This window comes from Xenopus laevis, chromosome 1L, assembly GCF_017654675.1.
Source record: "Xenopus laevis strain J_2021 chromosome 1L, Xenopus_laevis_v10.1, whole genome shotgun sequence".
NCBI classification, from domain to species: domain Eukaryota; kingdom Metazoa; phylum Chordata; class Amphibia; order Anura; family Pipidae; genus Xenopus; species Xenopus laevis.
Genome location: NC_054371.1, coordinates 167,922,901 through 167,945,636, shown reverse-complemented (window position 1 = coordinate 167,945,636; position 22,736 = coordinate 167,922,901). Strand labels below are relative to the sequence as shown.

Sequence of the window (22,736 nt, the reverse complement as noted above, 5' to 3'; positions counted from 1 at the left end):
GAATGGAACGTTTTTAAAGGATACTGCACATTTTCCCTCAGGTAACGTTGCTTCCCATTATTTTTAACATTAAACTATGAAGTCAGCCTACATTTACGAGTATGAGCAAGTGATAACAGCACAGCATACAGGCAACTCATTGCGATTATAACGTGAAAACCAATTGCTAGTCTGGGTTTATGAGATTTAACGCCTGCCTACTGGGATAATATCATCATCAGATCAATCGTAGGGCTCATTTATATAGTACGAATTGCAATATGCAAAAATATAGGTACAAATTGCCATGTTTCATTACCTACAATGCAGCATTTTCTCCCGAAACTTTAGTGAGTTGTTTATAAGTTGTAGCACAAAAATTTGTTAGTGCAAATGGTCCGACTTGATGCAAGTTGTGTAGCTGCAACACACTAAGTAATACCTTACACTTTGCTCTTGGGAATCTTTAATGTGACTGTACTTGTATTTATTTCTATTTATTATAGAAGGAGGAAGAGGACTGATTGCTCACAAGTACCTTGGGCCAGTGTATTTTTCTGCTAACAGGATCACCGGCCTGGGGTATCAGGTAAGTCATTACAATCCTTGGGGGTGCCTTAACATTTGCCACCCCTTTTGTATTGGAACTTACATTTTCCTTTAAGTCTGTTCAAAATAGCACCTGATTTCTTGCCACAAATATTGGACCTGCACTTTTGTGTTCTGTTTAGCCCAGAGGTGGGGCTTCCTGGGCTTAGTATACTTTGGTCTGTCCTGTTCCCTCTGTGGGTGAGTCTCTGGAAACCATGGCAACTCTATGCTTTGCCATGTGACTATCAATTGCAGGGAAAGATACCCTATCTATAAGCAGAGCCTAAATTCACATTCTCTATAGGGACACAGTAGTCTGGCTCATTTATAAACACTGGACAATTTTGCACCTTTGCAGAAACCCATAGCAACCAATCAATGACTGCAGGTTGAACAATGAAAGCAAGCATCTGATTGGTTGCTATGAGTTACTGCCTATGTGCAGATTTGCCCAGTGTTTCTAAATGAGCCCAACTAGTGAGTGATTTGATATTGCACCTCCACTTTAAAGCAGGGATCAGTATTTAAACAGTATTAACTTTTTTTATTTTAACTTTTTGCTGGCATTATTGATTGATTGACATGATTTAACTTCAATAGACCAATAATAATCAGACAATAATGTGCATCTCTTGGTTGTGTTCATATGAATGGGAAATACTATAGGTGTTAGTATGTACAATATCACCTGACAAAACATTGGCAGCCAGTTGTCATATTGTCAGCAAAAATGTAGAAAGAATTATGACTTTAAAGGGGTGGTTCACTTTTAAGGTAACTTTTAGTATGTTATAGAATGGCTAATTCTAAGCAACTTTACAATTGGTCTTCATGTTTTCTTTTGTATCCTTTTTGAATTATTTGCCTTCTTCTTCTGACACTTTTCAAATGGGGGTCACCATCTAAAAAACAAATGCTCTGTAAGGGTACAAATTTATATTTATTGGTACTTTTTATTGTTACTCTTTCTATTCAGGCCCTGTTCATATTTCAGTCTCATATTCAAATCAGTGCATGGTTGCTAAGGTAATTTGGACCCTAGCAACCATATGAAATTGCAAACTGGAGAGCTGCTGAATAAAAAAGCTAAATAACTCAAAACCACAAATAATAAAAAAAAATGAAAACCAATTGCAAATTGGTAAAATGAAAAACAATTGCAAATATCACTCTACATCATACTAAAATTAAACGCAAACGTGAACAACCCCTTTATTGTAAATGCTCGTATAGGGAGAACTCTTGCTTTACAAAACCTGAGTTGTCTTTGATGTAGTTGTTATGTATCACACAATGCTTTAGAAACAGGGTAGAAAGGTAGTTAGAAGGAGAATAGGGTTGAGATACCAGGTGGTGTCAGGCTTCATTTGCCACCAAGTGAGAGGCAATTGCTGTTATAGTCCAGTTTCAGAGGTAGTGAGAGTGGGCTGAGAAGCATCCTTCCCTGACGCCTATCCACTGGTGTAATAGAGGACATTATTTGTTCTGCTGATTTATTGTTCTAAATTACATATGTGAAATGTACTGTGTCATATACTGTTTGCCTAGCTGCCCTGAGCTGTTCTATAAATGTTAACCCACAGTGCCTTGTTCAAATAAACAGAGTTACATTTATTTTTAGGAACCTCTGGTTCCCACCTTATGGCTATAAATGAAGGCTTTGCACCGTACCATAAGGTTCATGAATTAAACCTGTGCAAAGAGCAAAATTCATAAATGGAAATCAACATGAATTTCTACGTGCATTGTTGGCTTTTCCCCCAGAATTCCAGAGTAATATGGTAAATGTGATTGTAGCTCATACCCTCCACTCAGCCTGGCTAAGATGGGGTTAATTAACAGGATTCCAATGCAAGACAGTACCAGAGTGTTATATGTGTAAGATAGAATGCAGTAGGAGCTGAGTTCTTCAAGCTGTCAGGCTCCTGGGCAAATCTGGTGAGGCCCAATGGACTCCTTGTGCCCCTACATAACAATAGCGACTGCACCATCTTCACAGAGACTATCAATTTGTAGTATAGAGGCTAAAAAATGTATTTATTAGCATCATTGCACCTGCAGACAGTTGTAGGTATAATTGTAATTTCAGAAGGGATTTTTTCAAATGGGTTAGACCTTGGGGTTGACTATAATAAATGTAGAAGTTCAGGGTGAAAAAAAGCTATTGCTGCTCAAGGGCAACAAGACAACAAACAAGGTTTGCCGAGTGCTATTTTCACGTACATTTTAATGATTCGCTTGTAGTCACAAGAGAGCCTTAATGAGTCTAAATGCAGGGACTGGGGGTACATATCTAAGGGTGAGGAAAGCATACTTGTGGTCTATTTTTGTCTCTGCAACCTTATGTTTTCATACTTTTCATTCAAAGAAAACAAAGGTAAAAAACATGGGGGAATAACAACTTGTTATGGGAATAGAGAAAACATGGCCGAGTCACACTCTGCAGAATAGAATCTGTGGATAGTTGGTTTTTTTAATGAAGAGGAGTACTTCCCAGGGTAAAAGGTCAGCTTTTTACGTCACCTAACACACTGGCACCATCCAGTGTTTTTATTTTCAATATTTGTGGCCAAATGGGGGGTTCTATGATTTTGTATGTGTCAGCACATCCTGTTTTGCTCACAAGTAACACTTTACTAACACTTTAAATTGTTCTTATTGAAATATTAAAGGAAACCCATACCTTATTGTCAGACTTGCAGAAAAGGTTGTATAACAGTTCCCTCTAAGGCATGTGCTCTTTTGTTTGTGTGCACAATAATTGGTGGAGTATGCCAAAAATTGTGGACACACACACATAATTCAGCATTGGCTTGGACCCACCATAATGTGCACACAGTAAACAAAAGATACTTTCTTGTGCCTACAATAAATGAGAGGTAATTTGCCCCCATTAGTGCAGGGGTATCATAAGATATTAATAGGGTCATATTTAAATGGGCCTGTCCTGTGAGATACATTAAGGGGGTTATTTACTAAACTCAATGTTTTCTGGTCGAGGATGTTTGGGCAAAAACTTTAGAGATTAATTATACCCCAAAGCTCCAAAAAGCCAGAATCTGAAATTCCACCATCTCAAACCTGTCGGCTCATATATAAGTCAATGGGAGATGCCCCTTTTACAATTTGAAGATAAAATTGAAGATGAGAGTTTGGTTGAGCTTGGTTTAATAACAATTTTCGATAAATTTGAGTTTTAGTAAATAACCGTCTAAGTCTAAGCCATCATAGGTATTGAATTGTTCTCATAGCCTCTACTGTCAGTCTTAAGGTGGCCATACACGGGCCGATAAAAGCTGCCGACAGACCGTGTCGGCAACTTATTGGCCCGTGTATGGGGCCCCCCGACGGGCTTCACCGATCGAGATCTGGCCGAAAGTCGGCCAGATCTCGATTGGATGGGACAGAAAATCCCATCAGATAGCGGCCGCATCTATTCGTAGGCATCGTTAGGATCCGATCGTTGGGCCCTAGGGCCCACGATCGGATCAGCCCGATATTGCCCACCTCAAGGTGGGCATATCGGAGGGAGATCCGCTCGTTTGGCGACATCGCCAAACGAGCGGATCTCTCCATGTATGGGCACCTTTAGCCTTGTATTAAAATCCTTGTACAACAGAATGGCTTAGGATATGGTCTGTCATTGGGTAATGGCCAGAACCAAATAAAAACCCCAGCAATGGCAGGGGGTCGGGAGGGGAAGGCAAATTATTTGAAGTTGGTTTACTTTTAAAATTGCCAGAAAATGTGCAGTTAACTTTTTTTTATTTAGCCTGTACTTTCTTGTACAGACTCCAGCCCTCATTTTAACCACTCCCATACTGGTCTGTGTTTTTAATTGATTTATGTGAATAGCCATTACCGTTACATTGCAATTTAAGTCTTCTTTCGCAACAATTATGGCTTTTTTCATTCGTTAGGAAATAAAACACAAGGCTAATTTTTTTTTTTTTTTATAAAAAGGCAAAATAACATTTATAAAAGCTCAGTGACGTTTCAGTTGAACAGGTTACAGTAATACATATCTACAAAAGTATCTACATATTTATCTACAGGGTATGCAGAAATTATTCTTTGGATGCACTGGCCCACCTTGTTGGGGGGGGATGTTTAAAGAATAAGAAAATAAATATGAAAACTCTTTTTCAACACCGAAGGAATCGTGTGAACCCTTTCTTTGGAAAATACAATAAAACATGTATGAGAAACCTGTTCTGTAGGTATCCATCTAAACTGCACGTCATAGGTTGAGTATAGCTCAGAGGATTTTAGAGATTGCTAGAACCTTTGGTGCAACTCAACTACTTTGTGGCTAGAATTTAGGAATTGGATATAAAACATTAAGCAAATTGAGTATTTGGACTGTGGGGGGGCATTCATTTAAACTGTTTCTTTGTATATGGATACAGACAAAATATAGATAATATGCTCCTTTGACTCATAAAGACCCAACTGTACGGGCCCAATGACAGGGTCTGGGCAACTGCCCAATAACTAACAGGACTAGCAGGACTAGTCAAAACAAACAAAGTAAGTAAGCTCCCATGGTCTGATGTTTAGGAGGGGGTGACTGGCTTCATTGACTACTTCTGAAGGCATGTGACTCCAAAAAGTGTCATGCTTTAATGTGTGATTAAGCAGCACTTTGTTTATAAGTAGAACAACAATTTATACTTAGATCAAATTTATATTTTTTTATTATTGCTGTTCTTATGTAACCCTTATTGGATATGAAGCCACGAAAGCGGGGGGGGGGAGGATTAGGGAATATATAAATAATTGTCATAAATAGAGTCTGTTAAATTGGTTTACTGTTTTATTTTTTCAGTTTACACCCTTTGTCCCCCCCCCCAGAAACAGCATATTCGCCATGATTTTGCTCCAGTACACTGTGTACTGTGTGTTAATGAAGTGCAAAATAAAAATTTCATGTTAAATAAGAAGAAAGAAAAACGTAACTTTAGAAACTCCTGCCCTTAGAGATCCATATTTCAACCTGGATGGATTCCTTTGATAAATGATAGTTCTGCAATATCATGGGAAACTTCCGTACACCCACCTTCCTATAGTTTGTCACTGGATAAAAAAAAAATCTAGGGGAGGTAAACAGACTTACATTTTGAAAATACACTGCAAATTTATAATTGTTTGAGTCACAAAACACACATTTCTTGATGAGACATTACATACTAATGCAGTCAGTAGGGGTTATGGATAAATGGCTTTGGAAAAACAAATTTTTTATGAGTGGGTGGATTATGGTAACAACAGTGGCAGGTAGAAGTAGCTTACTACATATCGCCTCAGAATTCCTCTGCACCTGCGCCAACTGAACATTTTTTTTCAAGAAATTGAAAATAAAACCAACAGCAAAACAAAGTATATGGCTTCTTACAAGCGTTATTAGTGCACCAGGCCCCATAAAAGTCAATGCCCTTGGTGGGTGGACTGATGTCAGTTAGTAATTGAACAGTGCATCTGTGGAGGTCTGGTGGGATGAACTATCTCCTCCACAAGCAGAAGGAGACTTGGAGCTTTAATAAACATGTGCATGTACAGAGGTCCCTGGACACCTCCTCTTCAACGTGTCTGTCCTCTGTTTCCAGTTAGCATTTGAACAAATAAAAGAAAAAAGACGACAAACTCAAGTGCCTTTGCTTGCTTTCTGCTGATGTAATATCGGAACAGCTCGAGCAGGATTTGTTAGATGATCCAGTTTGTTTGCATGATGATTTTCACAAATTACTGATAAAGCTGCAGGGCTGCCCATGTGACTTTAGGGAGAGGTCAGCTTTCATTTTAACAGTAATGTAATATCCAATACACTACTGAATAATTAAAATCATGCATGAAACATCCATTGTCTTACATATTTATTAAATAGTCATTCAATAAGTATAGGCTCCTGCTGCAGATGTTATCTTGGCCCGTATTCATAACCGCCTGGTGCACCAGCTCCCGAGTACATATTTGCTGCTGCTGGGTTCATAGGGTGATGATGGTAGCCATGTCCTCTGATACTTGGCAAAGGGTAGGGGGCCGGTCGGGTTTTTGCTCCTAGGTAATGATCGTAGCTGGTTGGGTACTTGTAAGGATGGTGGTGCAGTGGTTCTGAGCCTTGAGAATGGGGGTCTAGGCGCAGTTCATGTGGGGGGCTGGGTCTGCCAGTACTGAGAGGTACAAGTCCACCAGGAACAGGCAGGGACGGGCTGAGTACTCGTGACATAAGCTGTTGATGTGCTGCATCCCCATGCAGAGGTGTAACACTAGCATCTCTTTCATATTCTCTTCGGCCATCTCCATCTGCAAAAAAAAAAAAACGTCATTAGTCTTTGGCTCATCTGACATAATATTTTCAGCAAAATATTTATTCTGTGTATTTCGGATTGATCCAAATGTTCCTTTTGCGCGAGTAAAAAAATTAGAAAGATTTACAATAACTAATGTTGAGGAATTAGAAACACTTAAATCTCATTCTACAGTAGCAGGTACTTATGGCTCACAATGGCAACACATGGGAGGCTCCGATTGGAGAAGTTGACCAGATGCCTGGACCCTGTTGTGATTCAGTCTTTTTGCCCAAATTTACCCGTAGTTAGTAGTTCTACCAGACCTGATCTGTGCCCTTGTATAGCCACCATCGCACAGACATATGTTATGTTTGTCATGCATAGAAGATACTCAATGCCAAAACCACCTATTTCATTTCTGTGTGACATAAACAAAAACGAATGCCAGGATTGATCTAAAGATGGTAATTCATATAAATATTTAGTTTTAGCTAGACTTTACAGTTCACACCTGTGTAAATGTCACAAATTCACTTGTTTTTTTTAAATCCGTTTATGTTGGTTCACTCTCATTCTGTAGTAAATGTCTACTGCAAAGATTAATTCTCCAAACTACCCAGAGTCTGGCAAGTTGTGGTTCAACATAACATGACAGATGGATAGAAACTATAGAAAAAGCAAATGCACAGAATAAGAGGGGAAAAAAGCTATTTATTATTTTTGCTGTTGTATTAACTGGTCAAATATTCTTTAACCATGTTAGTAAAATAAACACTGGGATTTCCATTGGCTCTAACACAGAAGCTGCCAACAATACAAGAAAGTCTATCTGAAAAGTAAACTGTGTATTTCACATTAATCCAGACGGAGTGGAGGGAGGAGAAAAGGGCAACAAAACCACTTTCTGAAAAGCCACCATTCCATAACATTGTGTAGGGCTCTGAATCCTGTGTCCTCCTGACAAGCCATTCTTATAGGGATGAAATCTGAATGAAGTGACTGACAAGTATGTACACGCTTGAAATTTCTTGAAGTTGTGCAACACTAAACAAATACAGACTGTATTTATTTGGCCAGAGCCAAAGTGTGCTATAGAGGATGGGCCCCTGGTTGTCTCTAAAGCTGTTTACTCTTCATAATGGAAAATAAATACATGTAGAAAGTACCCGTGTGGGACAGTTTCCTAATCTCCAGCGTCAGTAGCATGGAAAGCTCCCACGGTGTGTGTGTGGTAATATAAAAAAAAGAAAGCCCTCTATTTCCATGTGGAGATTCCTAGATTAAGGCAAAGAACAGGGCTGCATGGGAGGGCTGCACATAACTGCAAAGTGCTCTTTATTTGTGTTATATTTTAGTGCATATGTGTGTGTATATGTATCTATATATTTGTTGTTGGTTAGCCACATTTTTTTTATACAGATGTTTATGTATTCCTATTTGCTCCCTACTCTAACTAGACAGTGCTGTTTAAAAAGTGTAAAGGCTTTTTATAAATATGTGATGTGGTAATAAAGCACAATAAAGCATATGTTTACTCAAAGTGCCATTGACCATAAAGGACTACAGAGCAAGTGCTGTAGATGTTACATTTACGCCTTCCTTTGATCTATGCCAAGATCATAGCTCAAAGGGTCAATCTTATAGTGAGTGAACGTCTGAGTTCCAAACTTGGGCAGTCTGCTGATTTTGACCTATTTATTTTCACATACTTGCAGCTAGATATCATAATAAGGACAACTACTATCTGGATTCTCTAAACTGTCCAAAAGAGTACTTATCTGTCCTGAGCCTGTCTCGTCAGTACTCCATGTATTGTTTTTCCATGTTGTAGTTGTTCCAACTTTTTCCATGTTATAGACTAACTATCCATTTATAGCATATTCTGGAGAAGGATATTATACAATCATAGGACCATATGAGGCCTGTAGACCTCCAGTTTAAGAAGCATGATTACAGCTTTGTGGCATGGGTAAGTCTCCCTTAGTGACTCTAATGCAGATTACTCTGATGAGAAGCAAACTGCCTTCAGTAGCAATGAGCTGCAGGAGGGTAGTGGGCATGCATGTAAATCCTTGCGTTGTCTCTGCTGACAACCTGAGAACATTCCATCCAATAGGACCCCAGAAGACTAGTACTGTTGTATGGCAAGCAATCCTAACAGGCAGTGACTTCTACTGTTGCCAGGGAAATTGAAGTGTAGAGGTTATAGTAAGCTTCTGAAATAAAACTTACTAGCACGTGATCCACGTAAGGGTTAATTAATCTCATTCTTTGCCAGTTAAAATCTTGTATACATACTGAATATTTTTTAAGTGGATATAAAAGCTATGCCTTGTCATCCAAAATACAAATTACTGGTGTGTGTGTGTGTTACAGCATTTTTTCCCCTAAGGGGATTAGAAGTCATGATTCCTGTGCAAGTGCTTAGTATGAAGGCCATGTTTTCAATGAGCTGTAAGTGTATTTTTACCACTAAACACTGGGGCCACTCACACAATGAGCTGCATTTTTTTGTTTGAAAGACAAAACTGGGAAAAATCTAAAGTATGTGGTAATCACAGCACGATGTGTTATATTTACCAACGGCTGGAGCTGGCAAATATAAAGGCCATGGACAATAAGGCCAAAATATACTGCTAGTTTGCAAAACTAATGCAGAGAAAACATATGCTAGATGTAAGTAGGGTTTAGCTCTTTTGGGTTTGGAATGACATGAAAAACGCTTACTTTGGATATTAGTGCATCAGTGTGCAAAACCTGTGTATTGCACTTGTGCCCGCAGAGTAGGGTTGCCACCTCACCCCGAACACATGCCTGGCTAATCAGCAATTCATTTAGATGTATGCTGCAGACTGGACTGATTTATGTGCAGCCATGCATCTAAATGAAGTGCTAATTCGCCATGCAGACTGTAGATTCCATATGTGTTCAACCTGCGGTAAGGTGGCAACCTGCGGTAAGGTGGCAACCTTACCGCAGAGACATTTATTTGGATATCTTACTTTAGGAGGTTAAATAATAGAACCTCACACTTTGCTTAAAAAAAGTATAACTGACATTGATGATAAAGCCTGTGAATTTTCTACTAACCTTTATCACTTCCATTCTGTGGAGGGGAGGAGACAGGATTCCTAGACCTTGCAAAAGCATTCATAAGAGGGAGGGATCCAGGTCTATGATTTCTGGGCCTGCAAAGGTGTAAGCATGAAGGTTAGGCAGAGCTTTCCAAAACAAAAACTAACAAATAGAATCTGCTTGCCGTCCTGTCTTTGGTATCTATTTACAACTGCAAAAATGATAAGATTAATATAAATGGCCTATAACCGGAGGTTGTGCCATGAAAAAGACAATATTACTATTATGGCTCTATTTAACATAGAGTGCTCTAGATAACAACACGTTTCTGGGCTACCTACGCTAATATTCTTACATTAAAGAATCAGCTTCATGCCCTAAAAATTGGTTATCCACCCTGTTTTAATTGCAATTGTTTTAGTGTAGGAAGACATTTCACATTGTTAAAGGGGCTAATTATTGCCTGTTGTTTAAAAGACAAGAAAACAGGGAGATTGAAGAAACTTCATGTTTGTATCTAGTGCAGTTACAAGCTATTTATTTACTACAGATTTTATTGTTAAACAAAAAAAGGGATCACTAGAGGGTTGCTTCTTTTGGCTGCCTAGCCTAAACAACATGGGGGGGTCTGACCCATAACTTAAGAACCCCTAAAGTAAGTTGTATATAGAAATATATGATGGAGCATAGTAGAAAGCAAATTATTTCATTTCACTTTCTTTTGTGCATTTAAAGTTGTGTGTATTGTGCAAACACATCACACAGCAGCCCCGGGCAGACATGCAAGCACATGCACCTACGCAGGCTCCTAGATAATGTACAGCAAAAGGCTATTTTTTTAAGAAATTGCTCTCTGTACTTAACTCATTAGTAGCAAAACAAAAGGAATTTAACTCCTTTTCTGCCAACTGTTTACTGCAGCCTGTGGGTGATGAATGGGTTAATAACACTAGTAACTTCTATAGAAACTCCTTTAACCAATAGGGCCAATTGTCGTCCAATTCCTAAACGTTTCCATTCTGTAAAGAAATACACTCACCAGTCTTCTGGGTCACAGTCTCTGAATCCCTTGGCAAATGGATTGCTAGCAATTTTCAGTTGTGTAATCTGAAGAGGACAAGGAGAGTGTATTAGTGGACTTTGTTCTAAACTGCTATGCTTCCTCTAATATCTACAACAGGTGTTTTTTTTCTTTCAGACTATGCACAGGTTTTTCATGCATGTGGGTCCATTTTAACCCAAATTGTACAATGATTGTGATTGTGACCCCCAAAAAATGATTTTGTCCAATCAGTCTTTGGTACAATCTCTCCAAATATAGAAATCAGACCCAAATGCCACTATGTGTGCAGTCACTGGCTCCTCCAAAACTATATGGGCTCTGTCATTAGCCTAGTGTCCACAACATTGGCCCATTTAGGAATCTGGTGAATCCAGGTTTTCACCCATGTGTGCCACAGTTTCCATGACACCAGGTTTTATACCAGATTTCAAAATCCAAACAGAGTTGGCACAAATGTTGTCAGCTGCAGGTAGCTTTGGTGCAGTATTTATTTAGTTACATTGTAGCAGTAATTATTTACTGTATAAAGTCTGATTTGACCTGGTGTTATTATCAGTGTTAATACAAATACATTTTAATCTATCGGTTTGGAGGCAATAAGGTTATTTTTTATTATGTAAATAATGTGTTTCTCGTCTATTATACAAAATGACTGCATTAACACCTGCATAAAGGGTTGGTTCACTTTTATGTTAACTTTTAGTATACTATAGAACTATATTCAATTGGTCTTCATTATTTATTTTTTTATAGTTTTTGAGTTATTTGCCATCTGACTCCCAATGACTAACCCCATTTAAAAATGCTCTATAAGGCTACAAATGTAATGTTATTCCCACTTTTTATTACTCATCTTTCTATTCAGACCCACTCTATTCACATTTCGGTCTCTTGTTCATATCAGTGCATGGTTGCTAGGGTAATTACTAATTTGGACCCTAGCAAACAGATTGCTGAAACTGCAAACTGGAGAGCTGCTGAATAAAAATCTAAATAATCTCAAGAGCTACAAATAATAAAAAATGTAAACCGATAGCAAGTATCACTCTCTACGTCATATTAACAGTTAACTCAAAGGTGAACAACCCCATATAATGATTCTAAGTGAATCAGGGTTCATTCTGTATGCATTTAAATTTGTTCTCTCTTTGCCTACTAAAAGAAAATGTAATAATAACACAGCAGCACAGATGCTGCTTCCTGTAGCACTTACATTTACAAATAACTTTAAAACCACCGAAAATATTTCATGAATAATTATTGGAAAGTTGTTTAGAACTATAATTGATTTTATTATGCAAAACATGTAGTTTCCCTTTAATGTCTGTGTGTGTTAGTGGGCTGCATTTTGTGCCATTAATGTTACTATAATTCCAATAGTGACATTAATTAATTTGGGTAAAACTATTGGCTGAAATGTTTTGTGGGTGCCAAGGGGTAAAACATAATTATAAAGTAGCATATGTAGAGAGAACGAGAGACAATGGTGTGTAATGTAATTTATTACATCTTAAAACGAATTTCGCTTAAGTCATGCATTATCATCACTGGAAACATGGGCTTTTTCCCTTATTGAATTTCTCCATATTTTACCATTTTTGAGAAATGTTAAAACATGAGGGAGCATCATGGCCTAGTAAATCTGACCCAAAATGGCAGCTGAAGTCTCAGAGTAGTTTGTCTATTCGCATTCGTTAGGAATATGAGACAATTGTCCGCTATTCAGACATTAAAGTAATGTATTATTTTGTTCGTTGTTAGAAAATATGGAATTGTGTCCCAGACATGGCGGGGTAACTGCTGAATGCGCTGTGGTACTTTTATACTGCAGTTTTTTTCCCAGTTTGGGCGCGTGTAAGTCAGTGCAGGGGGTGAACGCTAAGCAAGTCGCCGTGTGTATAGATGAGAAGTGTCGGACTGGGGGTCCCGGAAGGGGCAGCTTGTGTGGTGACAATGTGATAGTGAGAGGCCGAGCTGATAAAAAGCAGGAGAGAGACAGGCCGGGGAGATGGGGGAAGCGGGGCAGACACGGCGCAGCTGTCCCACATCATCAGGGAAATGGCAGGAGCCTCAGCGTGTCCTGCAGCCTCGTGACTGTTGTGAGCAGCACCAAGACCCGGGCTAAACGCTTTGCCAATAAATAGAGCGTAGTGTGGCCATGTGCTGTGTCTGTGGCCCAGAGACCTCTGACTGGCACTGACCCGGTTAAACTTATAACGCCTGACGGGCCCTGGATAACTTGTAGTCTGTGTCTAATGGAATCTGCTCTACTTATACCTTTTACTCTTTATCAAAGTATAAATGCAAACTGGAGTGGTACATTCCCCATTTAATATATCATTTCTGCCGCTGCGACGTCGCACCATTGTATAACGCCAATACTAGCCGCTTATTCTCCCAATAATACACAATAAACTAGACTTGTACACGCCGGAATGCCTTCGTTTTCTGTCATTGTAACTGAGGAAACTATTTTAGCGGCCTTTGTACATAACTGCTGCTGCGTATTACTGATAATTATTATCGGGTGACAGGTTATGGAAGGGTACGAAATAATCATGTACCATCTATTGCAATTGTTTTTACACAAGTCTCTGGACTCCCAGGGGATATTACGTTATTAGTTTTAGTGAACCACATGATGCAAATGAATATTTAGAATGGATTATTATAAGTGACACCCCCTATTTCAGGTTGTACCATTTTAGAAGGACACAATTCCCCAGAATGCCTTGCGCCACTACGCTAGCAGGTTCCCCAGTGCCGTCAGAGCCATTAGCCAGGTTCAAGGCCCAATAGAGCTTGTGGCCGGAGGGTTATTTAGTCTATAGAGGCAGCGCTGTTCCCATGCAAGTGTTTATTCTGTAACACTAGTATCCGGGCCTATATGCGCGTAATGTAAATGTTACTCTGCCTTTTTAGTAACGGCCTTTTCCTAATTGGAAGTGACGCGCTCACAGGGCCAGAAGTTGGAAAAGGATAAGCGCAGGGAAATGTATTTATTTGTGAGGCAACGAGCTGACGTTTCCGTGCGAGCAAAGCCCTAGTGTGCGAGGTTGGACTGCTCTGGCTCTTTCCGGCCCATCATCCATCACTGGGAGAGGCCTGCTCCGTCGTGTACTGGGAGCTCCGCGGCTGCCTAATCAGCTCCAGCCCTACTCACCCGGTGGTTCTGATAGGCCGTCACTGCCGTAAAGCGCGTCTCTTCGAACACGAACGTTTTAAAGTTCTCCTCTGCGTACTTCTCGCTGTCCTTCCTCGGATCCACGTAGACCACATGGAAGCGGGGCTGGTACCTGTGCATGGAGTTCAGGATGATCTGCAACAACAACACACAGGGACAATTGGCATCACATCAGTAGCTCTACACGCTATATAGCTGAATAATAGCCGAATTAATGGGACTTTCCATCTCTCGCCAAACTACATTTCCCAGCATACCCCGTGACAAGTGGAGAGCCACAGGCTTTGCCTCCTGCTCTGGGCAGTACAGGAAACTGTGATTGATAGATGACAGATGCAAATACATCTTTGCATGCAACTGTAACAATTGTTTGGATACACAAAATACGCCCCCACACACATGCACAGTCTTCCCATTAGCCCATAATGCAAGGAAGGCAACCAGCCCTGAACCCTGGCCTGACTGCAACCCCATCTCATACAGTCATACTCACGTGCCCGTTGTCGTCCAATAAGTTATTTGTCAGTTTCAGTTTGTCAAAGGACACGATCTGCTTCATCCACTGAGCCCCCTTGGCTGGAGAATCCGGGTGATAGTGAACTCTACCGGGTGTGGCCGGGTCTGCTTTGCCTGCCACTAACCACGAGGAGCTGTGAAAGGCATACCTGGGGGGGGGGGGAACACAGAGGTGACATTTAGTGCAAGGTCACCTGGGAGCCTCTACATGCAGCTGCATCCATACACGAACATTTACAATTTTAAATCATTTATAATTTGATTCTGTCATTCTGTACATTAAAAAAAAATGCAGCTCCTTCACCTGTCCTCGTCCTTTATAGGAAAATAACTTGGCTGCCTGCAATCATTTTCCCCAGCTCATAAGCCTTTCTCTCTCCCCTAATGAAATGCAGATATGAACTACAACTAACAACTGATATGCATTCTCTGCCTCATTTGCTTTTACTCTTTATTTGAACAAAGGAAAAAAAAATAAGCAAACAAAACAAGAAAGCCCCCAAATAAACAAACAATAAAACAAATTATATTGTCCGTATGAAATGGGCTGGAAATATTACAGACTAGCCTCAACTACCCCCCCCCCCCAAACAGTTAAAAGCCACCAGGAAACACTTGTGTGCCCGTGGCATTAATATTGCACAGGATCTGGGGAATTTGAAGCTAAAAGTACAGACTTGTTGACGTTAAGAAATCTGCCCCAATCACTGTCATTTCCTAGCCAGATCTGTAGCCACCAGCCCTTAAGTGACAGCACTCTGATTAAATCTGTAGCTGATCCTATTGCCCTGAAAACCAAGCATCCATCACCCTTTTCCTTATTTCAGGAATGCTGTCAGAAAACTAAAGTCACATTTAACTGAATGCAACAAAAAATTGTGATTCCATTTAGACGCAAGCAGAATTCTGTTCAGATGTGCGACATTATTGGTACATGATGAAATCGCACAAAAGCGCAATCTGCCGGTGTGTGTTTGTAAATAACAAATTGTGCACTGTGCTGGCCTGAATCATGTAGCCTCGTGCGCCTTTCAATTGACATTACCCTAATGTGTGTACATAAAATAGAATACTAACTGCAGCAATAGTTTTTTAAACGAAGCTTGAGCAGAGACCTTTTTTTTTTTTTTTAAATCACTGCAATAAAACACTCGCGGATTTTTTTAAATTGTATAACTGCATGTACACACACACAGACACAAGCATTGGTACAAGAATATAATTATAATACACACAGGCCTTCCATAAAACCACATTGCCTAGGCTGGGGAGATAAACGCTGTCTTCGTCTATTTATTTTGGTTTGGGAATAATGCGAGCGCCTGTGAGCTCCAATCTTACAGCATTGTGGGGTGAAACAAGGGGATCTTATACCGGCGGGGAGCCAGCTTTGCAAGATATATTATACACCAAAGGATCCGCGCATTCTTTCCAGCTGTACAAAAATACATTTTAATCATTTTTATGGTGCGGAGCTGAATCTTGAGTCTTTAGCTGGGGCTGGGGGGAAAAGATTCCCTTGAAAAAACATTTCAGACAGGAACTCTGCTTGTTTTTATGGCTAAAGATAGATAGATGGGGAAACTTGGGTGTGCTAAATTAAATCTCGCTTATACTGACACACACAAATAGACACACAATCCACAGCATAAGCACAAGAACACACAATTTCTCACACTCCTGCACTACCCTTCACTAGATTCATTTCTCAATCAAATACAGTTTCAAACCTATATATATATATATATATATATATATATATATATATATATATATATATATACAGTAGAACCCCTATAAAATGTAAAATCCAGGAAAATGTAAAATCAGGGAAATGTATTATGCATAATATATAAGTGGGACCATAAAACAACAATGTAAAATCAGGGAAAACTTAAAATCATGGAATGTAAAATGGGGATTCTACTGTATATATATATATATATATATATATATATATATATATATATATATATATATATATATATATATATATATATATATAATATCAAAACAGGGGGGTTGTGGGAGCACTCTAAAGGCTTTAAAGTATATATAAGTATAATAAATGCTATTGCATATGTACCCAAAACAGGGGTTATTTTGTTACAAAGTTATGATCATAAAATTGATAAGCCACCATACCACGTCAAGGTAAACCCCGAATGGCGGTCCCTAACTTGTTTTATATTTTATGTGCATTTTAGCATTACCTGTAATCAATGTCCGTTGAACGCTGTTTTTTCACTAAGGGCTAAATCCTCCCCAGCCAGCAATCAGGCTTTTAAAGGAGAGATATTCCCAAAACAAACGCCCAATTTTAAAAGCATAGGATCACCACTAGTTTAAAGGGGGGGTATGGGGTGCTACAACCACTGAAGCTATGCCACAGCTCCTGGCTAAATATACAATATCAAAACAGGGGGGTTGTGGGAGCACTCTAAAGGCTTTAAAGTATATATAAGTATAATAAATGCTATTGCATATGTACCCAAAACAGGGGTTATTTTGTTACAAAGTTATGATCATAAAATTGATAAGCCACCATACCACGTCAAGGTAAACCCCGAATGGCGGTCCCTAACTTGTTTTATATTTTATGTGCATTTTAGCATTACCTGTAATCAATGTCCATTGAACGCTGAAAAAACAGCGTTCAACGGACATTGATTACAGGTAATGCTAAAATGCACATAAAATATAAAACAAGTTAGGGACCGCCATTCGGGGTTTACCTTGACGTGGTATGGTGGCTTATCAATTTTATGATCATAACTTTGTAACAAAATAACCCCTGTTTTGGGTACATATGCAATAGCATTTATTATACTTATATATATACTTTAAAGCCTTTAGAGTGCTCCCACAACCCCCCTGTTTTGATATTGTATATATATATATATATATATATTATTTGCCTCTTAGCATCAAAATACTATTCTGTTTTGAGTGCAGTATACTTTTTTTTAATTTATATACATGTGTGTGTGTATGTGTGTGTAATTTTACACACACACTTGCATGTGTTTGCATCAATTTCGTGTGTGTGTCGATGATTTCATAGGCATGTATGATTGATATATATATATATAAAATTTTATTGTTTGTGTATATATACATATATATATGTGTGTGTACATAATTTTCAGACTTGTGCCCTTACTGTAACAGAGATATGTGTGTTCTGAAAGCTCACGACCATATTTATGGTGTGAAATTGTTAATCAGTAATTATAAAGTCACAAACATTGCTAATGCAGATATAATTTGGGTTAACATCCCCTGTGCTTGTAGGCCAAAATGCTGGGTGAGGGATTAGGTTGCTATGTATTGGTGCAAACATTGTGAGCCACCCCCCTCCTCATCCCCACTTCTGTGCCATGGTTTATTTTACTTACCGATACCGTTTATCGTCCACTGGTACAAAGTCCATTAATAACATGTAATCGGCCATGGGATCCATCCCAAAAATCTTAACCTGGAAGGTGGGGAACATACGCCTGGCAGGAGAGAAGAAAGATGTCAGCTGGGGTGAGGAGGCAGAGGGTACAGTTGATGGTTATTATTACAGGGGTGCCCTAGCAGCTGCACAATCACCCCAGACTATCAGCTTGCCTTCTATTATACCCCCATCCCCTTTTCTCTTTTTATTTTTCACACTCAGGTTTTGCATGACATTTCTTTAGATTGATGGCCCTTCGTGAATAGCATTTAATTGGGACTTGCATGTGGATTGTGGTATCAATTTCAAAGGATTGAAAAGGAAAATAGATTCAGGGATAACAACTAACTCCAGGCTACATTTCATTGATCGCACTGATAAATATAACTTGCTTTATCTTTTCAGCAGATAACCAATGGGGCATTCTTTAATTCTGCACTTATGTATTCCCTCTGTCCAGCAAATATTTATACCGGGAAACGAAAAACACAACCAAAACGCCTTCCATTATTTAGTAGTAAGAGTGCTGTATATAAACATATTTATGCGCATAATCAAGCCACCGTAGCTTTTTAGGAAGACCCCCAACTAATTCTTAATGTAGTTCTGAATACCCTGCTCTTCTTATTTAGCTGTACAGACAGGGAACCATGATGTCAGCTTGTCTGAATGTGTGCCTAATTTGTTAGCAGAATTAAGAATGAAGGCAAATACAGTGCAGCCCAGCAGGAATGTTGCCACCAGCAAGCGTGCTTTAGCCTGGCGGGCAGTTGGATTTCTCTTGGGCGCAGATGTTTAGCTGGCAGTTAGTGCATGAGTGGAGGACACACAGGTTAAACACACACCTGATGAGCGGAGGGACACATTCCCTGAGAAGTGCTTTTAACTAATTTACTCCTTAAACAAGTTGCACTGGGCTCTGAGTGCAAGAGCATGTCATTTATTACATTCCTTTCACGCTAGCCCCAAACAAAGGGCGCAGTTTTCCCCGGGAGGGGGTCCCTACTCTTTCTCTTGGGCTCTGCAGCTAAAAGCCCAGACACCAGTTTGTAACTAGAGATGTCACTGCTTGAATAATTCAATGGCTTCCTCGGGTTTTGCGCCGTCTGATTACAGCGCAATGGAAAATTATTTCCAAAAGATGAAATCTGGCTGCGTATTGAGCGCATAGTGCTAAACAGGACGATGGAATCCATGCAAAAATTCCTCTTCCATTAATTCGTCATAGAATGAATCGTCTTTAATTGACATATAATAAGGGGGACGTTATTAGCAGATGTTTGGCTTTGGAGCAATTCCGCAGCCAATCCAAAGAAAGTATACGTTTAACGTCATAATGAATTGACTAAAACTCTTTTGTTTTATCGTTGGATATATTGCCAGGTATTTGTAATGTATTATTTATGTTACTAAAGGTTAATATTTCAAGTATAAGCTGTTGTCCTAAAATGTTCACAATATCAAATTGTGCAAAATAAATAAATAAACATAAATTACATATGTATAGTTTGGTTTTAAGACTGTGTAGAGAAATGCAGAAATTTGCGGCCAAGGACTAAGCACTTTATACATAGCCGGGGAAGATAAGTCCCCTGTAAATATCCCAATTTACTTTAACAAACAAGACCGAGGGATAAATGGCAGCTAGGAAAACATTTTCCCGAAGGCACAGTAGGTTCCTAAAACCCACCTGGGAGACCCTTAAATTGTTACAGATGTGCAGATCCCTTATCAGCCTCCTTTTATTTACATATAAACCTTTTATCATCAAAGGAAGTGGAAGAGTTAAAGGTGCATGAACTCCGTTGTTAGTACTAATACTGACATTTCATGGTACATTATAGGTCAGATGGCATGGCAGAAAGTGGCACAATGTATACTTAGGATGGCATCATTTCCAGAGATCTATTGGCTCTGCATCAGATTCCAGGCCCAGGCTGTTTTGAAATAGGACAGAATGCAGTGCACTAGGGCCTGGTTCTCTGCAGGGATTTGCAATATCTATTTGGTCAATCTATTGAATACAATAGGAATTTACTAGTGAATCCTATAAGGGTTAATCCAGAGGGGGCATGTGACATATAGAAGCTGCCATGCCTAATATGAATCAGACCCCCCTCTCCCCAATCCAACCTCGTTGTATTCCTTTCTCCCTGCTTTTTAGGCACAAAATGGCTCATTCTGCTCAGTCACCTGTTGGGAGGTAATTGGATTCAGTAACTTGGAATAATATTTACCCTGAGCTTTGAGGGGGAAATGAGCAAACAAAGATGGAAGTTCCTAAAAGTCCACAGCCCATTGTGGGGGCTGTGACTTCTCCAAGCATTCAGTGTGGGCCAGAGCCTCCCAACCTACAGGGATCAGCCACCCTTACTGTCAGGGCCCATAGAGCCTCTATACTAAGCCACAAGGCCACCCCAGGATCCATGCCTTCATGTATTTGACCTCTTATTGCATGTTATAATAATATCTATATCTATCTCCAATGGATATATTTTAAATAAACAACAACCAAAATTGAATCAATTAATCTAAAAACAAAGTTTTTTTTTAATTGTACAACGCTGAGGAAAATGATGTTTTATAAATAAATGCGTGTTAATATACACACATACACATACGCGTGTGGATACAATGAAATATGTATGTGTGTGTATTTATAGGGCCTTTTTTAATCAAAGGATAAAGAAAAAAAAATCAAACAATGATTACTAATGTTTTTCTGTAGCACTGCAGAATTATTTAGAATATATATGTACGTATATATATATATAACACTTTGAAAGCCACTGCACTTCTATAAATATAGGTATATACATGTATCTATTTCATATGGATTTCATAGAATGATATATAATTCTGACATTGTCTGTATATATATATATATATATATATATATACACATATATATATATTCATATATATATATATATATATATATATATATATATATATATATATATATATATATATATATATATATATATATATATATATATTAAAATGTTGCTAAAACTATAGGATGTGGGCATTTGGAAACATTTGCATAGTCTGCGTTGGCTAATATTTCATATATATTTATATTTAATAGTTACTTTCTGTGTAGAATGTATCTACAAACCTTGAAATTCTATAAGTCATACATTTATTTTTGGATAAAAAGAACTATTGCTAAGCAATTATTTAATTTCTCTTAACCACACTGAAATATTACTTACACACACATGCACATATGCAGCACTCAGGAGTTTTAAATAAATAAGATATGATTCAGTTATACATGTAGAACCCTAATTACGTTCCTACACGGTGGACTGAACAAAAGCGTTTCCTATTTAATAGCATAAATTTCTGCTTAATGAAATGCAGCCAGCATGTATCTTTAGACTCTATATCAGTTTTCCTGACCTGCCTTGTTGTTTTACTATAATAGAGTCCCTAATATTTATGTGCAGATTAGTATAATATGCGCAAATATGATATATTTAGCTATATTATTTATTTTTTATGCCCCCCGCTTATAAAAAGTGATTATTCATTTTTTACCTAACTTTGGGGGAACATACAGCTACGTTTTTCTTTTTTTTGTTGGTTTCTGTAACTGAGCTGGTTATTGTGCTAACATTGAATTGTTTGAGCGCAAATGTACCAGTGACTTTGCTTTTATTTTCTATATTGGTGCCAGGGCAGGGGTAGCCAGCCGAATCCCCCATTTGTTGTTAGCCCTGGTGGTGTGGCTGCAGCTGGGCCCACCCAGCCTGTGTTGTGGCGATTAATTGGGTAGAAATGGCTTGTTCAAGTCACAAGTGTGTCTATATCAGGTTATGCCTGTTGCTAGTGCCAGTGTGGGAAACATACAGCCAATGCAGAGTAGTTGGGGTATTGTGTGCAAGGAAATATGAAGAAAGTCCCACATATCCCTGTAATGAACTCATGTCTCTATAAATGGCTGACTCCCACCCTCTCCCCAGCTTGCGGCACTAATTGGCACAGCGGGGGCAACACTAGTAACCATTGCAAAAGATGGCCCTTACCTGCCAGCCTTGGTGACTATCATTTCAGTGCCCAGCTGGTTGAACTCGTCCCACAGAGCTTTCATCTCCAGCTGCACGGTGATGTTGGCCACCTTGGGGTTCTTCTTCACCGGAGCCTTGTTGCCGCTGCTGCTGCCTGTACTGCCGCTCCCCGGGGTGGAGGAGGCGCAACTAGAGGACGAGGCTCCGCTCTCAGGCTCTGGGCAGGCATGGCCGAAGCTGTACGAGTGTTGGCTGGCGGAGCATGGTTCGTAGTGGGGTTCGTGCTGGCTGTACGGGTCCCCCGGGGAAGGGGAGAGGTGGTAGCCCCCCGAAGCGTTCAAGCTGCTCAGGCTGTTCGCCGTGAAAGCTGCAACATCGCAAAAATGGGAGAGCTGGGTGAGCCAGGGGCTGGAGATGGCCGAGATCATCCCAGGAATATACAGGGAAGAGGGGGGAGAAAACAAAGGGTTAATGTGCTGCTGCTGCTCCACTCTGTCCGTGGGGTAGGGGTTGGGAAGGTGCGGGGATCCCGAGCAGTGGCTGTGGGGCAGCAGAATGGGGAAGGTGCGCTCAGTTCCCT

The 22,736-nt window shown here is 39.5% G+C and overlaps 1 protein-coding gene across 1 annotated transcript; it reads right to left on the bottom strand.

Annotated features, from left to right (window-relative positions):
• Window positions 1-5,368: 5,368 nt before the first annotated feature.
• tbx1.L (T-box 1 L homeolog) lies at window positions 5,369-22,736 on the bottom strand. The gene is given in 7 exon segments (NM_001096675.1): window positions 5,369-6,873; window positions 9,951-10,048; window positions 10,975-11,042; window positions 14,162-14,317; window positions 14,676-14,847; window positions 18,097-18,198; window positions 22,175-22,736. Coding segments are annotated over 7 exon segments (1,392 nt in total). The 5' UTR covers window positions 22,585-22,736; the 3' UTR covers window positions 5,369-6,487.